Source organism: Polypterus senegalus, chromosome 16 (genome assembly GCF_016835505.1).
Source record: "Polypterus senegalus isolate Bchr_013 chromosome 16, ASM1683550v1, whole genome shotgun sequence".
Lineage (NCBI taxonomy): Eukaryota > Metazoa > Chordata > Cladistia > Polypteriformes > Polypteridae > Polypterus > Polypterus senegalus.
Genome location: NC_053169.1, coordinates 27,382,406 through 27,408,891, shown reverse-complemented (window position 1 = coordinate 27,408,891; position 26,486 = coordinate 27,382,406). Strand labels below are relative to the sequence as shown.

General features: G+C 36.1%; 1 protein-coding gene across 3 annotated transcripts in view; it reads right to left on the bottom strand.

Moving 5' to 3' along the window:
• ryr2a (ryanodine receptor 2a (cardiac)) overlaps nucleotides 1-26,486 on the bottom strand; it is a 612,010-nt gene that overhangs the window by 269,108 nt on the left and 316,416 nt on the right. For all 3 annotated transcript variants that reach the window (XM_039738686.1, XM_039738687.1, XM_039738688.1), the window contains exons 10-16: nucleotides 22,357-22,431; nucleotides 18,987-19,143; nucleotides 16,762-16,926; nucleotides 11,533-11,654; nucleotides 5,892-6,075; nucleotides 5,091-5,226; nucleotides 974-1,069 (exon numbers count right to left, since the gene is read on the bottom strand). In XM_039738686.1, coding sequence (XP_039594620.1) covers nucleotides 974-1,069; nucleotides 5,091-5,226; nucleotides 5,892-6,075; nucleotides 11,533-11,654; nucleotides 16,762-16,926; nucleotides 18,987-19,143; nucleotides 22,357-22,431 — 935 coding nt within the window. The remainder of the gene's footprint in view (nucleotides 1-973; nucleotides 1,070-5,090; nucleotides 5,227-5,891; nucleotides 6,076-11,532; nucleotides 11,655-16,761; nucleotides 16,927-18,986; nucleotides 19,144-22,356; nucleotides 22,432-26,486) is intronic.

The window sequence follows — 26,486 nt, the reverse complement described above, 5'->3', positions numbered from 1 at the left end:
TCTGCTCAGGTCCCCAAAACATTTGAACAGTTCTCTTAGAAAAGAATTTCGGAAATATATGCTATTGCACAATGAGAGCAGCCACAAGCCATGGAATTGAAGAACGGGTTTAATTAACAACCAGAATCAACATCTAATTAAGAAACTGGTTGGAGTGAAATTGTTTGGAGTTTGAGACCCTGACTTAGTTGGTTTTCTGTTGACTCACTCACTTCACATTTCATTTCTGTTTGGTTGCCATTTAAGGAAAGAAATGAAGCAATTCAGAGAAATGATAAAGAAATTCAGGGGAACAAATCTTAAAAAAATTCAAAAGAGGCTAATTAGCAGCAAAAACAAGTCACTAATTAAGAAAAGGGTTAGAATGAAAACCTGCAGCCACTGGGGCCCTCCAGGACTGTAGTTGGGGACCCCTGTATGTGCACAAGTACTTTGCCTGTACAGGGGATATATCATTTTGACTTCATAAACATATAAATCAATATTTATTAATATGCTTTCTTTTAGGACTAGACAGCAGCATACTACATATGAATATTCATGCAGGGGTTAGCCTCACAGCTAATAGGTGAGAATCCGGACCAGTCTGTTTGTGTGGCATATGTAGATGGTTCTAGCATCTGTATACTCTTTCTCTTGTTTCTGCAGATTCCTCTATACAAAGATATGAATGTAAGGTTGATTTGGAACTCTCTATGAGTTAGGATTTTGCACCTACGTTAACAAGACAGGCCATGCCTTCCCATCCTTCTAAATTTGCACAAGTAATCTTAGAAAATTAATGAATAGTGACATTATGGATTGTGGTGTATGATTTTATGTCATGGTTTTTCAGGAATGTAACAGTTTTCAAAGGTGCAAATATCAGTGTTAAATAGTGCTTCAATGAATTCCCTTACATCAATGGAAATGTGCAAAATAAGCAGAAACCACTGAAATCAGTCAACCATGCCATGACTGGAGATATACTCACCAGAAGATGCTTCTAATCGCTCTAGCCTGCTAATCAGCCAGTCCAAGGAACCTGAAAATTGGGCACAGTTTTTCCTGTTTCCTCTTATCAGCGCAGCTAAAATACAAAGGTGTTACTAAACATTAAACCAAATGGCTTGCTCTCTTAGCTCTATGAAATTATATCCTACTACAACATTATACAGCAAACACCTATTATTTTTAACCTAATGAAAGATAGAGTAATAATTCATTCTTAATATATATATATATATGTAAATGTAAATGCTGAGTACATTGCTTGTTCTGTGTGAAATAGGCATTAATTTATGATCATTGAGAAAATTAAACAATTACCATATTTACTAATTTCTTACATTAACTCTGCATTTATAGGTTCATCTATTTGTCTAAAAATGGATCAGAAAACTAAATGCATGAAGCATTCTGACTGGCGGATAGCTAGAAAGTAGTAGAAGTAGGAGTAGTCTTGTAGCTGTTTTCATGCACCTAACAAAACCAAGAGCTGAAGAAAGATGGCAGAAAATAATGACTGCTTATGTTCAATGCAAACTTTATTTGTAATTTATACTGATAGGATGACAAGATATTTTGTAATTCTCTCATACATCACTCGTAAAATAAAAGTATGCATGCTTTTCATCAATCAATAAAATCTTAGCAAAAGCGCCCACGCTTTTATTTTACGAGTGATGTATGAGAGACTTATTTTTTACTTTTTAGTGCATTTTTTAACTTAATATAAGTGTGGTTTTTAAAAAGTATTTTTTATATATATATTGTTTTTACACATTTTAGTGTTGGGTTTGTTTTAGTATAATTTTGTTATCAATATTTTAACACTGCCCTTAATATTTCTATCCGTTACTAGCGCCATCTATTGGTGAAATCTTTAACTACTCTTCAAATGAAAATTTAATTTCTTAATTATAGTGAAACTGATTATTGATTCATGTATTGTCATCGGAAGTGAATACGTGTGCAAAATTTCAAGTCATTTGGACAATACGAAATGGGTTAAATATTGATTACAAGATTTGTACCAGACTTCAAACAGGTGAAGTTAAAAGAAGCGTGGTAATAAAAATAGGTTTACATTAACTGAAAGACTCCATTGAGACATTTATTCTTAGATGCATTCCCACTTTACAACCATTTTAATCTAAAAAATTCTGTTTTTAAATCAAATAAATAAATTAATATCTCATTATGCTTAAGTTCATAAGGTTGGTCACCATATTGGCTGCAGTTGTTCAATGAAGAGATCTCAGCAACTTAACTATTTAGGTATATTTCTCTGGGTTTCCGGTGACTCCAATGACAAAGACTAAAAAACTTGATGATATTTCTTAAGTAATAGTGGCTAAACTGATTTTGGCACGAAAGTCAGAGGGAGAGGCATTATACACTGTAAGCTATGGGCAACTGTGACCTATAAACTTATTCACAATGCTATCCAAGCATTGACTCAAGATATTTTATATATATGGTGCCCTGTCTTTTTTTTTTTTTTGATTATTTGGGTTACAGAGCATACCTCCAAAACAATAAAAGAAAGGTTTTCCTACTAATCAGTTTATTTCCTGCCACTCACATTCATTTTTTCTCTATACTGCAAACACTCCTACTTATTGTCTCCTGACTCTCTACTCAAACCATCCTTCCACTGCACCTTCCTTTTTCTCCTAACTTCTCCTGTCAATCATCTCCTAAGAGGCGTGTCTTCCCCTTACAGAGCAGAGACCCTTCACCCAGTTCCATCACTTACAGCATTCATTCCACCTTTTCTGCTCCTACATAGCCCATGCCTACATGTCACAATATATTAACAAAGCATAATATAACAGAATTTAAAAAGAAAAGAACAGTAACAGAAGAGCATTAACATTAATACAGAATAACATTACCGTTAGTGGTTACCAATTTCAACACATTTTCAATTTTGTCGACATCACAGTTTATATTGTTCACCACATTGTTATCCAGCTGTGAATATGTGAAAGATTCTGGACTGGTGCCTTAGATAGCATTTCATACACTACTGTCTTCAAAATCCCAGATGAATGAATTTTCAAAGAAGAATTGTGTTTTATGTTATAGTTAATAAAGAATCTATGGCAAGATCCATTTAAACACTTCTGGTACCTTAAGACAGCACAACACCCCATTAGGATAATTTATATAGATGTGTCTTTTCTTTTGTCAACTACCTATATAGAATGCTACTGTAGTTACATGAACTATTCAAAAAATGAGAAAAACTACACATCTGTTATATGGTTGTATTATCTATTAATGGTTTGTTTCTGCCGCACCTTGTTGTATGTTGCTCACGGAGATACATTGTCTCAACTCACTATGTATATATGCACAGTTGCTGATGACAATAAAGTAACCTTGAAATACCCCACATTGTGGTAAATACTGACCTTTAATGGAATATTTAAGAACATTGTAATTGTTATTAAACTACATTATATTATATGTCTGGAGACAGCTATGAATGAATTTGTCTTAAACGTGGTCGGGAACAATTGCTGAGTGTGCTATTTCTAAATCAGTCCAATGCATCATACAGGCAGAGTTCAAGGAAGGGACAATGACTTAGACAGCAAAGAGCAATTGTGCTATTGTCAATGTCAGCTGATTAAAAGCAAGCACATGATTTTGATGCACAACCCATCTATGGCTGAAAAGTAGTTAAACACCAGTTAAACTAATACATGTGGGTCGAGAAATCATTACATATGTTAAAAATAAACATAACCTGGGAAAAGGCATTCTGTTGAATGTGATTATTCTTTAGCATTCAAAGACATCACCAGACTATTTTAAAAAGTAAACAGTGCATTGCTGGTAGCTGTATGCTGGCTCCCAAGGTTACAACAAGTAATGCAATAAAAAAAGGACTGGCAGCTACATTAAAAAAAAATTTAGTCTAAAGAGTTAATTCGAGCTAAACAGTTTTTTGTCACACTAGGTTGAAAGGAAGTGAAAAGAACACCTTATAAGCAATGTCTTTTTGCTGTTAATATTGAAGAGCCACAGGAGAAGCAGATTTTGTGTAGTCAATACATGCAAAAACATAAATGTGCATAACGACTCTGATACTAGTAAAACCACGGACCACTGACAATGCTAGACAGCAGCCAAATGCACGTCTAAAGGTACAGTATAATTAAAGTAAAGAAAACTTACCGTGCAATTGTAAATACCAAACATGCCACACCAGAATACAAACAGAACGCAGCACTCAATACTGAACACTACTGTACTCTTAAGACATCAATTCTGAAACATTACTGTAAATGTTGCCTTAACAAATATAATGAATATGAAAATGAATTCATCAAGATGTTGCTTTACTTGTGTGTTCAGTTGTACACCAAACATTTACACTCCACAGATTAAGCAAAGCTGGAAGGGGGCTTTTAGAAAGAACCCCGGAGGACATAGCCTTTTCTCATTTTGGTGTTGGTGCACAGAAGACAAGTGGTTACAAATAGCTTGGCCACGAACAAGATTTTGCAGGGGTGAAAAAGGTTTCAAAAGCAATCTTTGGATGGTCAAGGAGCCACACTAGCAGAAAGAGACTACCTGCACATACAACCAAGGTGGCTAGTGAACCACTAGGGAGCAGTATGCCACTATAGGCAGTTCTACCTTGGGATTCTTGTAGATCCTTTTAGCAGAATTAGAATCAACTGACCCTCGTTGCCATTGTGACTTACACAAAAGGTCTTGACAAAAACATTTAAATTGTACATGTTATTAAGTCTTTAAGGAGTAGTATTTCAGTTATTCAAAAAGAAATTGAACTTCAGTGGCAGATTTTGTAACCTTGTAAGTAATGATGTAGAGACAAAGTTGGCTGAATACATATTTGTTGAAAACATATTTGACAGCCAGTTACTATGTATGAAAAAGCATTCGTAATACTCTAAAATACAATTTCTAAACAACTTATAAGTAGAGATTTCATTAAGGATTTGTTTAAACACGTCAAAAAAAAGATATAACTACTCCACAAAAACACATTAATTTGAATCCTATTCATCTTCATCTAAAAAAAACAAGCTAATAGTATGTCCTGTTTTTGTTGTTCTGATTTGTCTTACCTAATAACTCATATAATGAGTTTAGTATAGACTTCCAGGCTTCCCCTGCTTCTTTTCCAGCCACATCAGCAAAGTGTGCTGCACTGCTATACACATGTAACCGGTCAATACATTCAAGAACCAGGTTTATCATACCCTAGGAAGAAATCACATATAGTACACATAAGGCTTATGAATTGTTCACTAATGTTAAAATCGATCTCAAACTGGTTGGAGTTGCAGGAATTAGGCAGCAAAAACACCAATAAATCGCAGGATGAACACAAATGCAACCAGATTAGGCTAATTTTGTGAAAGTCATGGAAATGACAAATCAGAGTGAGGTAGAAAAAAATCCAGTCTGTAAGTATATAATGCATATGTATGAGGCACACCATCCAACAATCAAGACAGACTTGTAATGGTTCCAGAATGAAAAGTGAAAAAACTTGAAAATTAACAAATCAGCTGTTTCTCTGAAATTACTTTTTCATAACAGGATCATGAGTTGCTAGACCTAATTGTTGAAGCAATGGGTGCATTGCAAAAAACAACTCTGAGAGGAATACCTCTTTAATTAATATAATGGCATGATTCTGGCAGACAACTGAATCTTCAAGAAAAAACACAAAGAAAAAGAATGAGAATGTGACAAACTGTCACAAGGGGAACCCGACTAGAGAATCATATGGAAACTAAGCACTTTGCCAAAGTAATCCTGCCTATTGTTGCTAGCATGCCACCTACAACTGTCATTCTAAACAAAATGATAATTATTCAGTATTGCCATTCACCACCCTTTTTGAAAGTAGAGAAAGCTACCTCTTCCTGGAAGAGATTTTGACGGTTCTTTAATGCCCGAAGACGGTTTTGTTTATCTTCATGTTCTAGATGCTCATCAGGTGGCTGAAAATAGCCTATTAAATCTTGTAGGCTCAAATTCACAGACTCGATTGGCAAATCTAAGCAGCATGATTTGCCCTTTTTGCTCAAGGTATCAAGACCCCTACAAAGAAAAGCAGAAAAAGAAAAAAATGTTCATACAGTTACCTGATCACTTAATAGACTTTAAAATAAATCACATTCCACCAAATATAAAAATCACTAGTGTGGCATTTCTAAATAAAATATGTACACCATTTTATTCATTATAGCATTTATCAGATATAGGATGTGCTTTAATCACTTTTAAAAACTATGAGGGCCGTTCAAAGCATTTCCGTACTTTTATATTTTCGTTGGAAACGGTGAAAGCAGGATGAGTAGTAATTGGGCATTAAAAGTTGGTACAAACGCTGGGAAAATTGCATGGCGAAGGAAGGTGACTATGTAGAATAGTGATGTAATTTGTTTTTGAAATCCCTACAGATTTTATTTTTTCTCCAGCCGTCTGGAGTTTTTTTGTTTTTTCTGTCCCCCCTGGCCATTGAACCTTACTCTTATTCGATGTTAGTGTTAATTTATTTTGTTTTATAATTATGTCTTTCATTTTTCTATTCTTTAATATGTAAAGCACTTTGAGCTACTGTTTGTATGAAAATGTGCTATATAAATAAATGTTGTTGTTGTTGTTGTTGAAATTCTTAATACATAGAGTTAAAAAAGTGGGGAAAACTTTTTGAACATCCCTCATATTTCAACATTCTTTTAACACAGTTGGTAAGTGTCCTTTGTCCCAAACATTTCTTTTATTATATAAAGTGTATCTCTAAACGATTTACAAATGCAGCCAATAAAGCAACATTTCAACCTTGAAGCAAAATCCTTAAAACTTACTTAAAGCATGTGGTCTGAAGTGGAAATTATTCCTGGGCATTGATTTATGTTTTAGGATTGTGCACATATTAAATACAATACATTAATAATACTGTACATTACAGCAATACACAAACAATAATATAACAAAAAAACTAAATCCAAATCCCCACAAGTAGTGCAATAAATATACAAGATTTAAACCCCGAATTCTTTAAAATAAACTGTAATGACAAATATAATCAACCTGGCAACTGAACTGACAAAATATTGTAGGCATTCCAGTGCATCTTAAATATTAAGGAAACATACATAAATAAATAAATCACACCAGATTTCCTGTTTGACAAATGGTTAGCTAACCTTGTTTTACTGTCTCACACGTGTGTTCATCTAGCTTGAGTGACCATCAGTAAAGTCTTCTTTGTAATGCATTCCAGTGTAAAAAATCTTTAGCCAACTATGATATTTTGACAAATGAGGGATCCCTTAGTCTGGCACACATAACACAGGTCCACAAAGTTATTAGTTTTCTTGTGTGCCTTTTTCTCCTTTTAGTCTGTGTCTTTGCTTTCAATAGCCAATTTTAAAAAGTTCTTCAACTTCACTTACTCAAGCTTTCCTCAACGCTGGCTGCACAGCACCAACAACCAGAGCAAGAATAATCATATAGAATGAAATACACAGTATCCAAAAACAAAGAGTTATTAACATTATAGCATACTTAAAGTGTTCTTACAGAAGTAAATTTAATTTATGTGAGACTTTATAATCACTGAAAGAAGTCCAGCTCCTCAATTCTTTCCTACTCGCACAATTCTATGTCTTCACTTGTGGCATGGTGACTGGTAAACTAAAGTTAACAGATTTACTTTGATGGTAGTTCTTATGCTTCAGTTGTTTTTTTTTTTAATGTGTCCACTTCCCTTAAATTTAGACACCGTAAGTTTAGCACGTATAACTGATATACCAAAAGCACTGATTCATTTTACTGAGCTCTCTATCCTTCTGACCTGTTTCTCTGACTTTATTGTACTTTCGCCCTCTCTCCGGCAGCGGTTACGAAAGCGCGCCTCCGCACTCGGCCGTCAGAAAGTGTGAGCGATAAACGGCCTCAGACGCGTGCCTTGGTGTCGGCTAGTTCGAGCCCCACGACTTGCTCTCAGAGCCCCCCTTCGAGCAACCCGGCGCTCAAACCGCCTTTAAAAGTTTGCGCCACTGACGGTGTTGTGCATGACCTAGTGATATGAAAATGAAGCCTCAGGAAGCTTTGATGCTTTTCTTTCTATTTGTGCCGAAAAAGATTCAAAGATTCGAAGCTTCAGCCCCAGTATGAACAGCGACATCTGGTGGTTAACTGAAGTCAAAGTAACCTCTCAAGAGCGTAAGCGGCACTATTTCAGTCTTACGTCACCAGTAAAAGGTCAGAAAAGTCTGTGTTCATTTTATTCTTCTAAGGTCCTTGTCCATTTATACTATTTAACTTTTAAACGCCGTTTTCCGCTGTTAGTCGCCATCTGTCAACAAAGCTCTCCAAATCTCTCTCCTCACAACCCAACATTTTTGAATGGGAATGATGCGTTTTATATAGGCTACCTATTAATTTAGCACCAAAGCTGTCAAAACAAATCAATAAAGCACTATGTGAAGCACTGATGACGTTCGAAGCTTCAAACGTCACGGGTGACGGGTCACGTGACAGTGGTGTTTCGACACTGCGATTCGTCTCTCATCGCTTCAGTTTGACACAAGCTTCGACGCTTCTGTATCATTTTCCCACCTCTAGCATGAGCTAGTTCAAAAGAACGCGTTCTTTGTACAAAGTAATTTTTCAAAGGGCGGTTAACTTAACGTAACGTATTTGCAAGTGAAGAACTTGAGCGCGAGCTAGTTCAGTTTCATGTGACATTCTGGATCTGGTTTAGTTCCAGAGTAAACGTTTTGCCTTACCCTGTAATGTAGGGGTGGAGCTGAATCCGAATACGGTATTCGGATAAGCACAAACACTGGATTTTTACAAATAATTATTTCGTACGATTTTTTTTTTGCCATTTATTTGTATTTGGAAAAAATAACGTACAATCAAATAGGCACTGTATGTGTCTGTCTGCTTGTACTTAAGCTGCATCCCGCTGACACGACCACGCAGTGAAGCTCCGCGTTCGCTTTTAGGAAAACGTACTTCGCGAGGCCACTGTCTATTTTTACCCGTTGGACATGCAATATGTGACGCGAATTTTGACAGGCAGCGTAATAGGTTAGTTCACCTATACGCTGCTTCCACAGTCACCATTTGTGTCACACGGTTGGAAACAGTGTAATTTATAGGTATACTTGCATCTATTTAATTTCTTTTTTGACCGGGAGGATATTGGAATATATGGTTATACGTGTTTGTTGTGGATATAACTCAATAAAGTGTATAAATAAAAAAGTCTTCAGAATTACTGCATTTTATTCACGAACACTGTAATAGGCTAATATAAGACATGCAAAATTGAAAAAAGTAAACTCATGGGTCATTTATTCTCACACCATAAAAAATACAAAATGAACTGAACATAAACTAGTTCAAACTTGAAATGGAGATCTATGAACGTGAATTTATTCATTTTAATCTGTGAACTGAATTTTGAGCTCGTTCTTGTGAGATGTGAGCTTGCACAACACTAATCTGTGAAGGGGCGCTAAAACAGGTAAATGAAAACTATTTCTTTAACATCATTCCCCAAATGTCCGTGACAAGCCAAGAAGCTGCCTCTATATTTGCATTATCTACAGTCACTGAACTTGGCTTATCACAACGGGAAGTCTTTATTACACCAAGCATATTCACCTTGCTGTTTACAATATGGCCGGACAGATGTAAAAGCACACAGTTTTGACAATGCATATTTCAAAATATAGCATTCGGCTGCACATTTCTATAGTTTATTGGGACATTGTCATCTAATCAGAATGCTACTAGTTACTGCTATAAAGAATCATAATTACTGAAGACAGGTCAGTGCAAATTGCAGGTACATACTTTGCAATTTTGTTTTCTTATCATTGGTATTTGCATTTATACAAATGTTTATGTATAAATGACATGCTATATGTGGTAGAAGCTGTATTTGTTAAAAACCTAAATACAAGGTTCTGTCATGTCCCTAATATTTACAGCTGTTAACATGGAAATTCTACCTACACTATGTATTCTGAATAGAAAATGTATCATTTCTGTCAGATCCTGCCATGGGAAAGGTGCTCTACAAATAAAATGTGTTATTATTATACATTTGTGACAACCTAATCATTTCGTACTTAGCTATACACTCACAAGCTTGCTCTGAAATGCATAAGACATCCTTTGAGAAATCAAGAGCTAAGCTGACTTTGGAATTAACTTATCTGATACATTTTAAAGCTTCTGTTTTATGCTGGTCCTGCTGTCCCACTAGACAAAATTGTAGGGAGACATATTATTTAAAAAAAAAATACTAAATACAGCTACACTTCACAAATCCACATGCTTGGTGCAAATAACAGAACACCATAACTCACAAATTTAAAAATACTTAACTTATTCTTTACATTATTAAAATTATTACATGCAAGAATACTCATTGTACACTATGTACAATGTCAACTGTATCAACTATTGATTATTTTATTCATTCTTACAGGATGTTGGCTGACAAGTGACAGCTTCAAGCTAGCAATGCTTATGACAGGCAAAAGATTTAAAAGATAGCAATCCAGTGTTGGTAGACACAAGCAGTTAGTGGCCAAAAGATAACAGGAAATTTGAGTAGTTGTGGCAGCCTGGAAGAAAGCTGATACAATTTCCAAAAAATGCTTCCAAGCAGCACAAAATAAAGGACAGGAAACATAGGGATCTTCTATTTATAAATGAGGGCAGGCAGCCCAAGAACTAAACAGGCTCTTTAATAGTGGTTTGAAAGCTTAAGGTTGGAATGATACCATCAGTAGGCACCGTGGCATGGTGGCCATAAAATCTCATATAAAATCCCTGAAACTGGAAGAAAAAACAGATAAGTTTAACATTTAATCCATACCATCTGTAAACTGGGCCCAGATTTTAGAGGTGAGCAAGAAATTTCTAAGGACACAGAGATGGCAGAGAACTTCAGAGACCAATAAACAGAAAAGGAGATAAGAAGGATAAAATGTGGAAGCCATCCTTAGCGTTGTGGGGAAAAATTACTAAATATGCCCAGTGGAACTAAAAATCTTTGCTTTACAGTTATTTATCTGATAAATTGTTACTCTCTGTGTTTATTCCTCCCTTGCTGTTTTGAGGTAATAAAGGAATATTCTATTTTATAAAAATCATAAAAAATAATACTATTTTACTGTAACAATGTAGTGAAAATACTACTGTACCAACTACTATATTTTGTGCTCCTTTAGCAGTAAACTTTGGATTGGTACAACTCCCAGCTGTATATTGCAGGCTATATAAATGAACTCCTCTATAAAAAAATTTTCTCCAGTATTTTGATAAACACATTACAGATATTAATCATTGGTAATCACTGATTGATGTGTCATTAATACAGTATTTTGAATAATTCTACACAGCACATTCACTTTTACTGAATTTTCAAAGTGACTGTTACCCGGCTTGCATTCTGTTCAGCAAGAGCTACTAGTTTTAATATTAGACATGGTGTTTCTATTTGCCATAAAGTGATGGCTGTACCTGATGAATCTGTTAAATAGGAAGACAGTGCTGCGAATAACCCGTGCTGTACGAGACTCTTCATGTTGAGAACGTGACAGTGTTAACCCATCATCCATGTGGCCTTCATGGTGCATTATGGCCTGAAATATAAATTTTAAGTAAAAACTGAAAGTAATCTGTAGCTCATTTAAACTCTGTATTCAATAAACAACATAAACAACAACATAAAACATATTATAAAATATCCTGAAACTGAATGCTTCACTTTATAAATCATCAGGTCAGCATTTCTTTAAGCACATAAAATTGAATTCTAGTTGTTCATCTAACAACAAAAATAACTACAGTATTACACTTCTTATATTTAACCTTTCATAAACTTTGCCATAAATACCAGGCCAGTGATGTGGATGTCCTTGTACTGAGCTTGTGGAAGAACCTCAAACCCAAGGAATAAACTTGGCAACATTTCCAGTGTGGTCAGTCCATATCCTAACCCATCACTTCAAAGTAACGGGAATTAGTAGACTTGCATACAAGTCCATGATTGCCCTGGCTTTCATGGCAGAGACTGCAGCATCTATCAGTTTAAAATTTAACTTACAAACTACAGTAGATGTTGCGTATCATGGAGTTCAGTACATTGCTGTGAATGTATACAGGGTGGTCCAGATCTAATTATGCAGATCCAGATCATCTGGATGACTTTGATTTATGTGGGGGGCGATTCTTTATGTCGTCTGTTCGCACACTTCTCGATGGTCCGGGATTTTTCGGGTGATTTTCTATTTAATAAACTTAATAAGTTATAGCATAATGAAAATTGCATAATTAGATCTGGACCACCCTATAGATCACTGAGAGAAAAAACAAGCCTTATACATTGCAGGTTACAGTATATATATATTAGGGCTGCTGTTAAAGTAAAAAAAATGAATCATGATTAATCACATGATTACAATTTTTAATGGAAATTTACTGCATATTTGCAATTTATCATATTTCCTTCAAACATATTTTTCTTTAAAGTAGAAATAAATCAGGAATTAATTTCTAATACAAAACAGTTTTAATAATAACTTGCCTATACATATTAAATTATTCCAGTTAGTTTATTGAACAGTTTTGTAAAACCGAAATAACACCCAACATCCACCAAACACCTCGCAATAATGTTTGGGAAAATCAGTATGTTGTGAACCGCTATATTGCAAGACAACATACCAAGTACTCAGAAAATGAAATATTAAAAAACAGAAGCATAAATAAAATCATAGTTCAGCTTTTGTGCACAGTCAGGTTGTGCTTAATTGCATGATACGCAAAAGTCAACTCCACTGCTTATAATTGGACAGAAGGAGTCATTCATTAGATTGAAAATTTGTATAAATTACGCAAAAGATTAACTGAAAATAACTTGTGACTATGTAGCTGATAGTGTCATTTATTTAGATGTTTTATGTTGCAAATGGTCATATAATGTATTTATGAATGAAAAAATTAGTCTTACTATATACCCTTTATCCAAAATGGATGGAAATATTAGCATGATCTGTTTGTTCTGATTATTGCCTAGGTTTATTGGTTACAGTATAATATAGGCTAATATTGATTACTGTATATTGTATGCTACAGTAGGCAACATGTGATTAATTAAACAGCAAAAGACTTGAAATATCTGCTTTGGGGGAAGTCTGAGTAAGGTATCAGGAATCGAGTGATTCCACTCTGTGTCATTTGCTCTTGCTTGGATATGGGTAGCACCTGCACTGTACTGTTTCGTGTCAGATATTCCATCATTGGTGACTGAAAAAGACAGCAAGTTTATTCATCACCAGGGACAGGGCTGACCACTGACATTCTGTCTACAACTCAGATCTATAACTTGACATCCTCTTTTACATGTGGGATTGGATTAACAACCACCACTATAGTAATTTCTGCGCTGCATGTACCATCTTCTTTTGATATACTGTGCAATGTAACTTTTTTTTTTTTAACTATGTGTAAATGCAGCATAATGCAAGTCTGATACTGGCTAGTAGTCTTACTCTGCATACACTGCTTGTCCCACTGCAATGCTAGGACGATACAAAAATTAAACTCATTCCTTCCACTTATACAACTGGTGTGATTTTAATTGTTCTTATATTATTTCCTGCATTTTGAAGAGCTAATGTAAAAATGAAACAATGTGTACAAAAATACAGGATGAATCGCTTCCATTATTGATTCAATACATTACGCAGGATTTTATGTTTCAATATGAGATGATCCCATATTATAAGGATCAAGTGACAATCATATTGGTGTATGTGGATGAAGATATTTATCTGGAAATAACACAGGAAACAATTAAGCGCCAGTGACCTGCTACTAGTATTAACAGACTTAGATTAATTTGGCACTGCTTTATTAACAAAGTGTCCAGCACAGTCAAATTAAAACATTTAGGGGATGCATTAAAAAATGTAATCTCAGAAATTTCAACACGTTAATCACACAAATTAACAGTGACTAATCAAGAGCTCTTCTATCTGTCTATCTATCTATCTATTTGTTATATAGTGCCTTTCATATCTATCTATCTATCTATCTATCTATCTATCTATTATATAGTGGCTTTCACATCTATCTATCTATCTATCTATCTGTTATATAGTGCCTTTCATATCTATCTATCTATCTATCTATCTATCTATCTATCTATCTATCTATCTATCTATCTATGTTATATAGTGCCTTTCATATCTATCTATCTATTATATAGTGGCTTTCACATCTATCTATCTATCTATCTATCTATCTATCTATCTATCTATCTATCTGTCTATCTAGAGATAGGGCCAGACTACGCTATGTAGATAGCAGACCAGGGACCATGCTTGTCCATTAGGTTCTCTCAGTTGATAAATCTTTAATTATTTCAGTTGGAAATAAAGTACACCCTACAAATAGCATAGCAGGAGATGATCAAAGCTTTTAAATTTTAAACCGCTAGGGCCATAAACTACTTCAATCTGACCCTGTATATGAGGAAGACTTTGTGCCATAAAAATTATTTCATTTAATTTGTTCTACTGCTTCTATTCCATTTGTTAGACTGAATGTATAAAATATTGCAAAGGCAATGTATGAGCTTTTTATCTAATTTAAAAGATACTTTCAAAGTGACTCAAGTTTACAAATCATAGGGGTGAAACTTATTCCATATTTACAATTTTTATAAGTAATATAAGTTTTGTGGCGTACAGCAACTTAATTTATGTTACTCGTAGTCTTTATGTTAAGCCTGGAGAAGCAGGAGCAACTGAGGTTGCAGCTGAGGAACTGCTTTCCTTGGTATTTATGACTAAGCAGAAGATAATACGACTGCTTCAGCATTGCTTTTGCTTGTGATTTCTGATTCTGACTTATGATTCTGTCTTTGTTGAATTTATAGCCTTCAAGCCCTGCTCCTGGCACTCTTAATTATTTTGTAGATTATTGAATCTGTTTGCCTTTTAGTAGGCAACCGTATTTTGGGCTGTTTCTTGCACTTTATTTTGTACCTGCCTTATTTTTGGCTACTCTTTTTGTATCCTGCTAAATAAATATTTAAATATCAAGGAACTTTGTTGATCTTTCTTGGACCAGGTTTTTTATGTTTTTTTTCCACTCTCCTTTTGATATTCCAGACTTTAATAGCCTTTGCCTCATTTTTGGGCCTGTACAGGCTATAAGCTTGCCTGTTGGTTTAGGGCCTGGCTGTCTGAGGTGGTAAGTACTGCTGTGTTCAAGGTGACTTAGAGTAAAGAGCAGGTCTGGCTTGTATTTTTGAGGCCTGCATTTCTTTTTGAAAGGCAGACTCAAAATGTTATGGATCAGGCAAAGTTCTTCTCTGGCTTACGTTTATTTTGTGTATATGTAATATTTTTGTTGTTTATTAAGTTTCCATCTTTCATTATTTATGTTTTTGGTTTCTTTTTACATCAGATCATATTTTCTTTGATTATATTTTCTTTATTTTTTTTTTAATTTACAAGTATTGTGTTTCTATATTTTTTGCATGGTCCTCTAATGTACCCTGTACATTGCAGATGAAATGCCAACATCCCTGCTGAAGGACTATCCTCTGCATTTTTAGTGTGATGCTGACAGCAGATCCTGAAGTGGTCCATTTATGTTTTTTAATATTCATAAATATTGGATATCTGGTTTATTGGATTATTAGCTACAATTTTTTGTTTCTGATTATTGGATTGCATATTACAACTTGTTTGTTATGGGTTCCCTTTTCAGGTAAACCCTTTTTGCCTCATTTTTGCCCTCTTTGTAATATTTAAATAAATATCATTTAGAAAGATTATACTTTAGGACTCTAGCCAATGGTTTTACATTTCCTTTCACTAGAAGAGTATTTTTGATATTTTTATAAACTTAAACACTTTGGAACTTGGAAGGCTAGTTCCCCATTTGGGGTCTGAGTAGGCCAAACATTCTGTGTGCAGTTGGTAGTTCAGACTGCTTAGGGTGAGTCTAATTCTAGGCAGACTAAAAAGACCCGGCCTAATTTGTGGAGCTTTTAGGAGCCCTCATAATAGTGCATAAAAGTGCATTTGAATCACAATTGTTGTTTACAATCCAATGTAATAATTACCAGGGAACATGGCTTACATATACAGTATAGTCATATATGGTTTATTTTATTTATTAATTTATTTGAATATAACTCCCTTATTAGTTACAATAATTAATGTCTTTCAAGGTTATTCAATAACTCCTTTGGTTTAAAGGTTGGGAAAAATGATTGGTTAAAATTACTGATAAAATGATAATCAAATGTGTGTGTTTCAATCTGAAATACAAAGTACATGGAAACCTTTCCAGTCTCTACCAAGCAGTTAGTTCCTTTGAAATGTGATGGATATGTGTACTCACCACCTAAAATGCATTTAGTTAGTGTGATGTGAAAGATGCAATTTACGACATACTTAAGATAATTTTCATTTATACAGAATTGGTTTCTGCTATTAGAAAATCATCTTCTAAAAGATGGTGACGAGACAAGCACAAAAGAATTGACAATGTAATGTCCAGACATATTGGGTGTTATATGTGTGTTGTATACCAGAAATGAAATATAGGTTCATTGGGCTGCTCAGATACCAAAACACGTGCATCATTTCTGTTAGTAGCTGACAGGAAATAGTAATGCAACTTACATTTTATACATCTCAATATGATAGAGAATCCAAAATATTTTACCTTGCGTTGAATAGCTCCCATCCGTGCGGATTTTGCATCAACAGACTGATAACTGAGCCACAGACAAGTTTCCACATGCTGAATATAGCATACTGAATCACCATACTTTATCTCTGGAACACCCATTCCATCAACTTCTTTCTTTATTCCTGAATCTAGCTTTTCCTAAACAAATAACATTTAGATGTATTAACATACTGTATATGTTGTAGCAAACAGCAAAACATGCATTAAGCCCATTATACTGAGCAGTGGCTAGGAAGACAAGAATCACTTGCTTAGCTCTGTTCGCATTTGAGTTGATAGACGCTGGAGTATAAATGAGGCATCCATTACTTATTTTTTTTGGTTGATAAGAAACAAAAAAACCTTAAAATGAAAACAATAAAACTTCATGCTTTATATTTCAATCATGATACCTGGGAGAAGAGACCCTGATTTAAAAGGCCCTTTTTAAAAATCAGTTTTGTCGGATTTCCATGGCTCTCCTCCCAGGCAGCACTAGAGAACAACAATATGGAAGCTACTGGAATAGTGAAAAACTGTCAGCTTATTTTTGAAAGAAAAAAAAAACATCTGTTGTGAGGAACTGCTTGGAATAAGGCAGTCCTGAACCACCATAAAATGATCAAAAACTTTGATGGAATGAGGACTAGAGAGGATAACCTGTGAAAGGGGTGACTGACGTGATGGAACAAAGAAAAGCGGTGCAGGACATTTGCATATTACATTGTTCATTTATGAATTCCTTTGAACTAGTACTTGAACTAGTGCTAACTATGAAACAGTAACCTTTACTTGGATTTAATTCTTTGGCTTAGACACTATTCTAGTACTGCTGCTACAGATTCAGGAGTACTGATGTGCTATAACCACTGGTAGGTGTAATGTTACTTCCTTCAGCATCAAAAATGCTTAGTTTATAATCTTGTTAGCCATCTAATAAAATTGATGGTAATAATAAAGTACCGTTTGTTGATTACACATAGAATCTTTAAACTGCATACATTTGTAAAATTGACAAGATGCTTTGGTGCTGTGTGCTGCCTGCATAATTTTAAACACACATCAAGAGGAATCTAACCTGTGTGTTGTCTCCTGTGGTCAGATAGGAATTACAAACATCCCGAAGAAAAACTTTTTTTAGTAACTCATGCATTTTTTAGCCTTGCATTTGGTGATGTTCCTGTAGGTCTTCATCCCAACTTTGAAAATGCTGCTCTCTGCAAAAAATTCTCTAGTACACTAATGTTGGTGGTGCTCTGTTGTGGATTAGTTATAGAAACTGAAATAGTGCTAATACTGAATATAAGCAGGAAAAGAACGTGCTCAAGACATAATCTGTGCAGTTATGTGATATTTCTATCATTTTACCTTACAGAAATAGCTTGTCTCCTAGTTTCAAAGTTATTAATAAACATTGCTGAGCTGCATTGACACTTTTAAAATTTCAGCTGTTTGCCTGTCACTTCATCCAACAAGACAGCTTCTCCCAAGGAGGTTTTTGTCTTCAGTGTTTACTGATTTAAAACACCTAAAACACTATCGTCTGCTTGCAAAATTCATTGCCATTGTCAGAAGCACACTACTGCCTCACACAGCTGGTTATCTAACCCATGTAAATTATTTTACTGTTAGCTAGGTGTGCTATTAAAACAAACTAATTCAGTTAACTGACATGTCTCTTTATTTATTTAAGTACACATACAAAGCCAGTAAGACTTTTTTCTGCACAATTAATAGGAGTGGGGATTGCCTGGTATTTTGCAACATGATATTTTCATTAAAATTAGTTCTTATCATTGTTCTGATTTCTTTTCTTCCAGGAGGCATGCTGAAGGGTTAAATACTCTTCAGGGTACCCAAAACAATGCTGGAGTCATAAAACAAACTGGAAGTAGTACAGTATCCTATTTATGATCAAATTCTAAAGTAGACATTTTTCATCCTAATAGTCTTTCAGACTACCTAATATTTTATAGTGAATTCTAGTCATCCCCCTCCTCCCACATCTAACATCTCGAACGATTAGGTAGGGAAGTAACAAGTGAAAAAGAATTCAAATAAAATAGTCAGACAGAACTGACTTAATATGCACCTGAATATTTCTCTATGTCTCCTCATTCACATAAAATATGGGAAGAAAATCAATCACTGTGATATAATAGTAGATAACATAAGATGTATAAAACGTGTAGTAAATACATTGTTTTATAAGTGCTCACCTTGGAAGACCGAAAACAGAATGCAGTGGATTTCACATCTGCTTTTTCTTTGTCCATAAGCAGAAGACCTTTGTCTTCAGTCAGACTTAGATACTTTCCAGTTGTGACATGTCGCAGTCTAAAGGGTTGTCCCCATCGTATATGACTGCCACTCCATCTGAAAAGCAAACACACAAAAAAAAAAACCACCAAAACATTTTCAACAGTGCACTGGATATGTAAACATATGTATGTCATTCTTTAAAATGAGAAAAATTGGGAGGTTTTAGCACATTACTCAACTTTTTAATACAAATATACAGTATAAATAAAACAAAAGTCTTCTCATTAAAAACATGTGCATAGTACATCTACCCAATTTAAAGTTCACTAAGCAACATCTTGCACTTCCTTGGGCAGGAAACATGAGTTAAGAGGATAAGGAGTTAGGCCACATATCACGCGCCTTTTGCTTTATTGAACCCTAGAACAAATCACTTAACATTCTGCTACTCCCAACTGCTGAATCATGCACTAGATACTTATATGTAAGCCAAACAATTTCTCAGCATATGAATAGATTTATCAGACACAATATTACTTTTTGTCTGTATGATGCTCTTCTCACTAATACATTTCAGACTTTGAATGTAATTAGTGCCCAGCCAATACAGTGTTTTTAGACCAATGACAATTTTAAATATGTTGGCACCAAAGATGGCTGATTATTGATACATATTGTAATGATATTGCTAGTGTGTTTTAGTATTAGTTTTCCTAGGAAAGTAAGTGTATTACTTTTTCACATGAATATGCTTTGAATCAATTTTTATACAAGTGAAGTTAATACTGAAAATAGGTATGTACTTTAACTTGACCCTTATTAGTATGTTTGTCTAAGCCACTTTCACTGTCTATTCTCTTACTCTGTCTTATTCTTTCTGAAAGGAGGAGATACCTTTTGTTTACATATAAATCAAGCTAAAGTCTCAGTACTTCCAGTCCACCAATAGCAGATGGAATGAAGGTAAGAGAGTATTTGAAAGACTGGTAGATTATTTTATGTACTGAAAATGTATGAACTGCTGTATCAGAAATAGTAAGTCGTGAATCTTTTAATAACTGCCAATTAATTGAGTTTAAATATTTCTAAACAGAAAGCAATTTATAAAAAATAATCATAATAAATTCACTTACAATAAATTGTAAATATTTGTAAGTAAATATAATCCGCTTGTATACAATGTCAATCTTAATTCAATTCAATGTATCCAGAGCCTATCCAGCATTAAATTCAACAACCTCTAGACACACAGCATGGTGATTGTGAGTTTGGGGTAGGATAACATAAAACATTGAGAGTGTGACCAAAAAAAATATATATAATATATATAAAATGCATTTTATATATACTGGAAAGCACAGAGTAGCAGTGAGCAGAAGCACAGAGCATCAGCGTCTCGCATTCGCATGTAGCTTTTCACAAACACCAGAAAGAAAAAAAAATTAGCAGGAAACTAATCAGATCCTCAGGTAAGTACAACTGGAGTAAAACTAACATCCAATGAGGAGAAATAACCGTGAGTTGGAAGTCAAAGTTAAACACCCAGCAGGTGGTGAAAGCTTATAGCCTTCAAGGCACCATTTCGGACCCAGAACAGATTCTCAGCAGTTTCCAGCATGCCTGTGGATCCTGAGAACAATAAAGTGCTCATAATTGGTGATTCCATAGTGCATAATATTTGAATTCCATACTATGTTAAACCAGTAGTTAATGTTAAATGCCTCCCGGGATGAAGAATTCTGACATAGAGGTTCATTTGGATCATGTTGCAGGCGATGAAGTATCTACCTTGTTGCTGCATGTCGGCACTGAGGTATTAAAGAGGAACTTCATCTCTCATGCATCAAAGCTAAAAGAAGATGTTGGAATTTAACTGTATCTGGCCCTTTACCAAGATTATGTAGAGGGGATGTGATTTATAGCAGATTACACCCCCTTCACTGCTGGCTAAAAACCTGGTGTGCAAATAAAAGCAATTGTAAGCAATTGGGATGATTTTTGGGAAAGGCCTGGATATTTCAAGAGATGATCTACATTCTAATTGAAGGAGATCTTTTGTATTATCCCAAAATATGGCAGCAAAACTGCCTGGCTGACTGATTAGAGCACCATCAAGGTCGCAGTCTGGTAATCTTAAATCACAAGCTGTTGTTTATTCCACTTGTTACTATCCTGTAGCTGTTACCCATAATCCCTGTTGTGGGGCATCCTATAAATTTAGTCAAACCTTAAATTACTTGATAACCAAAAAATAAGGTGCGTAATTAAATTAGACCAAGAGATAAAACAAACCTTTACCAAGGCACCTGTAATAGTAGTTCAAATTAAAACAAATAATAGATCACCAGTTCAGAAACAACTATGCAGTTTTAAATGCTGCTTATTAAACATTTACTCTCTTGGAAGTAAAGCTGTTTTGGTAAATGATATTATATTAAGTACAAAACCTGATCTGTGTGTTCTCACTAAAACCTGGCTTAGTAAATCTGACACGCTTCCCTTAGTTTAGGTGTCACCAGATGGATACACATTTTATCATAAATCTAGGGATTCTGGTCGAGGAGGAGGCCTTGGAATAATTGATATGCTCTGATGAAAGAAACTCCACTATAATTATATTGTTAGACCTAAGTGCAGCATTTTTTCACCATCCATGCTACTACATAGGCTGGAAAATGATGTTGAGCTTACACGCAATGTTCTTGTCTGGTTTAGTTCTTATTTATGAAATCGATTACAGTACGTACATAAATGTGCTGACAGTACTCCATCATTATACACAGAAGTGAGATATGGTGTCCCACAAGGCTCAGTACTGGGACCTTTACTGTTTTCACTTTACATGATTCCACTGGGATCTATCATTAGAAAACATAATGTTAATTTTCACTTGTACGCAGATGGCACCCAGTTATACCTTTCTTTTAGACCAAATGAAGTTTCTCCAATGTTGTCTTTAATTAGTTGTTTTAGTGAATTACAGGAGTGGCTTAGTTGTCTTGACCTCAGGGTCAATTACAGAAAACGGTAATAAAGTCAATTTAGACAAGTTTGAATGGATGAATCCCTAAATGATTTTCTCATGCCTCTTTGTTATTTAATCCTTTTTTGGCACCAACCCTTCAACTTTGACTTTGTCCTTGATACTTGTGTTTTGTTTTGGTTTTAAAGATTTGAGTTGCTTTATTTCCTGGTTTTTGATCCTAGCACGTCTTGCTTCCCAGTCATATCTTGAGTTATTCTTTGTTTTGTCATCATCTTTAACAAATCCGTCTTTGTTAACTGGGTCCAAAAAAAAAAAAAAACTTAATTAGCACTAGAACTTACGCAACTCGTAGAGTTTCCAGTCTCCACAATGATCTTGCATGGATGGCTACTGCTCCACCTTCATAATGGACTGATCTGTAAGACAGTAAAAGTGGAAAGACGCTTAGAATATCACTGGAGGCAATGCACCTTTTCTAAAGATGTATAAAGAATTTCTGAATCACCATTTTATAAAGTATAATACTCTCTCGAGTCTCTGCTAAGGCTAAGAAGCAGCTAGACAAAGTATACTGATTCTAAAAATTGCACTATGCCATCTTCCCTCTATGCCTTTTGCCATTCCCATGGACAAGCAAGAACTACTGGCAAGAACTTAACTACTACAGCTACAAACAAATGTTATATATGAATCAAATAGCAGTTATTTACACATTGATACAAATTCTTAGCTTTGCTAAGAGTTTTTTTTTTCATAAAAAAAACAAAAATTTGCATAAAATTTCATCGTAACAGTTTCACTATAGTCGTCTAAATATATACTGTAGCTGGCAGTTAAAACAAGAAAAAGTACTTTAATAAACATCCAGTTCTACTAATTTGGTACTTGTCATTATTTCTTTCTTAATTTAACTTTAAAGCAATATGAGTGATATTAACATGTGATATTCAGAACTTTTCAGAATCTGTAAAAAACTAATGTAAAAAAAAAAAAAAACTACTGTATATCATTCCAGCACACAACCTAGTTTTTCCTATTTAAATTTACATTGTGGGTTACTTAGGCTTATGCAGCATCTGCTGGCATGTACTAGTAATGAAACTGTGTAATATTCCTGCAAATAACAGCAATAATACTATCGCTAAACCAGACACACATTTGACTTTCTTCAGGGCTCTGAAACTGACCTCTAATATTGGGAAAACAGAACAACCCTGTTGGAAAGACAAATATTGTCATTTGTCTTTACATTTAAAAATTATTCAGCACTTAGTAGACTTCTGGCAATGGATGATATCATCGGCAATCTACCAAATGGACATTACTTTGACGTTGATTTGAACTGTGAAATTAACCACGTCCTAAATACCCAGTTTACTCAAGGTACCTGCATCTCAGTTGTATATAGACAGGCTATACTTTAAATGCATCTTTAGCAAGTAGACTTGTAGCCCTCACAAAATTCAAATTAGCAATCTGACAACTTTGTGGAACTTTGTTGTGAAATTCAACATGGTGGGTGCACCAGAGATTTGTAAAACATATTATTGAGAGAAAACAACAGAGGTACAGTATGTTCCATAACATGCCAATTATTACAGCTCTCATGAAAGCCACAAATGTGCTGCAGTCAGCCTGGATGCATGAACAGAGTTAAGATTGGTCGGATTAAATTGTACTTGGATTATCCATTAAACGCGACTGTCTATCTAATCTCCATAAGCATCACGACGCATTTTTCTATATTTGCAAATGACTGGAGCTTCTGGTTAAAAGAAAACATATACATGTGAAAAAGCAACATGCAGTGGTGTTATGGTATCTTGCCATTGGCGCTAGTTTTTATACCTTATCCAATCTTTTTGGAATATTCAATCTATCAGTAAGGCCCTTAAGGATATGTAGATCAGTCTGCAACAGGGAAAGTGACTCTATGAAATGGTGGCTTCAATGGGAAATGGGAGTTTTCTCAGCATTACAGTGCAACTTATACACACAAATAAGATCCAGATCATGAGGGGGCGACTGCCCTGGTTGCTTTGGGGACCACGGGTAGAGAGCTTGGAAGCTTAACCCTGGAGGGGCCCGTGGTCACCGCCAGGGTGCGCCCCAATGCCTAGAGAGCCCTGGAAGAGGAACAGGACACCCGGAGTGCTTCCGGGTGCGCAGCCGGCACTTCCGCCACACAGGGGAGTGTCGTCGAAGGAGTGTCAGGAAACACCTGGAGCTTGTCCGGGTGTGGTTAAAAGGAGCCGCCTCCCTCCATTCGATGGCTGGACTCGGGTGGAAGTGGACAAGAGTCTTGGCGGAGAGGAGTGGAGGCGGACCAGAGACCAGAAGAGGCATTGTGAGAAGGCCTGGACTTGAGGGGTGATTGGTGCTGCGGCACTGGGTTTGTGCACTTTAATTTGTACATAATAAGTGTAAATAAACGTGTGTGGTGTAAAACATCCAGGCTGTATCCCACAACAACTACAACCTTCCAGCTTCATCAAAAAATAAATTTGGTTAAAGCTTGTGAAGCCTGGCCCCGGCACAGACAGACGGACAACATTGTTTCACCCAACACACTTTTTATTTACACTATATTATTTACAATACGTGCTCACGTGCACCCCCAGTGCCTCCTCGCACCGATTTCCCCAAGTCCAGGCCCACAGTCTCTTGTGCCTTCCTGGCCGCCTCCAGTCCTTCCTCTTGCTCAGTCCACTTCCACCCGACTTCCACCAATCACTGGAGGGAGGCGGCCCCTTAAATAATGCCCCGGATGAGCCCCAGGTGCTTCCGCCTCTAGCCACGCCCAAGCGTGGCGGAAGTGTCGGCTGTCTTCCTGGCAGCTCTCCGGGTGCCACACAAAGTCTTCCCCCCGGCACTTCCTGGTGTGGCGGAAGTGCCGGGCTCCCGGGATAATTAGGCACCGGGGCGCCGCCTGGCGGTGGCCACGGGTCCCTACAGGGCTGGGCTTCAAAGCCCTGTACCAAGCCCCTGCCTAACCAGGACGGACGCCCCACTCCGTCTGGAGGAGGCACTCGCCTCCTCCGGTCCTCCAGGGCGTCCCGGCCGGGCTCCTGCCCCGACCGGCAACTGCACGGGATAAACCGGCATCGGGGCGCCGCCTGGCGGTGACCACGGGCCCCTACAGGGAAGGGCTTCCATGCCCTCAACCCGTGGCCCCCAACAGAACCAGGACGGACGCCTCGCGGTCTGGAGGAGGCACAAGCCCTCCTCACGTCCTCCTGGGCGTCCCGGCCGGGCTCCCCACTCCCATTTACTTTGAAGCCAAAGAATTGCCAAATTGGCAAAGATGATTTTTTTAGCCAGCAATTTGTTCATCTATTCTTTTCTATATTTCATGAAGGACTTTTGTACCTTATTACAATGCATGACTATTAACAGAGAGGATTACCTGTGACCCAATTGAAAATTACAGGAATTTCACAACAGCAATGTTGTCAGCTGTGTCTAAGAGGATGATCAATCAACGTGAGAATGATACACGCCCAGCACTTTCTTTGTTGTTGTTTAACAAGGACTGAAAACTCAGGCCTAACATAAATTCAAGCATATCTGACATATATCAGTTGTTAGGTTTCAGCTAGGGTACTGCCATGTCAACTAAAAGGGAAAATGTTGTCCTACATTGACTAAAATTGGAGAAAAATTCTCATGTGAAAAACAGTTTTAGAATTTTTGAGAAATTGACAAGAATTGATTGATGCTATTCTAAAATAAGCATGACAGGTCTTTGCAAAACATCTTTATATATTGGATTAGGCAGGGGAATAAAAAATATATTACTGATTTATGTAACTGACACAGATGCGACTCATACATTGGAATGCTTAATGATGTGCTACTGAAATTAGATTTGACTGCAGGTGTTTGCCTCTTCTGAACTGCATCTGCAGTGATGTCATTGTATGAGGACACACAAATGGATGTCAGGACAGCTCATGGGGATAGTAAGAGTTTTGAGGTGAAGGTGGGGTTGCACCAGGGATTCATTCTGAACCCATTCATTTTTATGACAGTGACTGAGGAGGCAATAAAGAAAGTTTTTAAAAGATTGTCATGATAACACTTGCATGCTCAAGATCTTGTATTGATTGGAAAGGGTGAAGCAGAACTGAAGGAGAAGACATTGAACTGGAATACTTGTTTGGAAGTGCCGGCCTTCAAGGTAAATATAATGCATTTGTTGTTGGAAGTGGATACACAAAAGATGTAGCGTTGTGAAGGGTAATCTATAGGTAGTGAATGGAATCTTTACTTGCAGAAAGTATGAGAGGGATTCAAAATGCTAAAGTAGTACTATAAATTTACGTATCAGCAATGAAATTGTTTTAGAGAAAGTAGAGAAGTTATGAATCTTAGTGGACATGTTGGTTGCAGACAGAGGTATAGGCAAGGTAGTGGGAGTAAGAGGTGCTTTGGAGTTGTCCCCCATTTTAACTTTTAAAGGAGTCTCTCT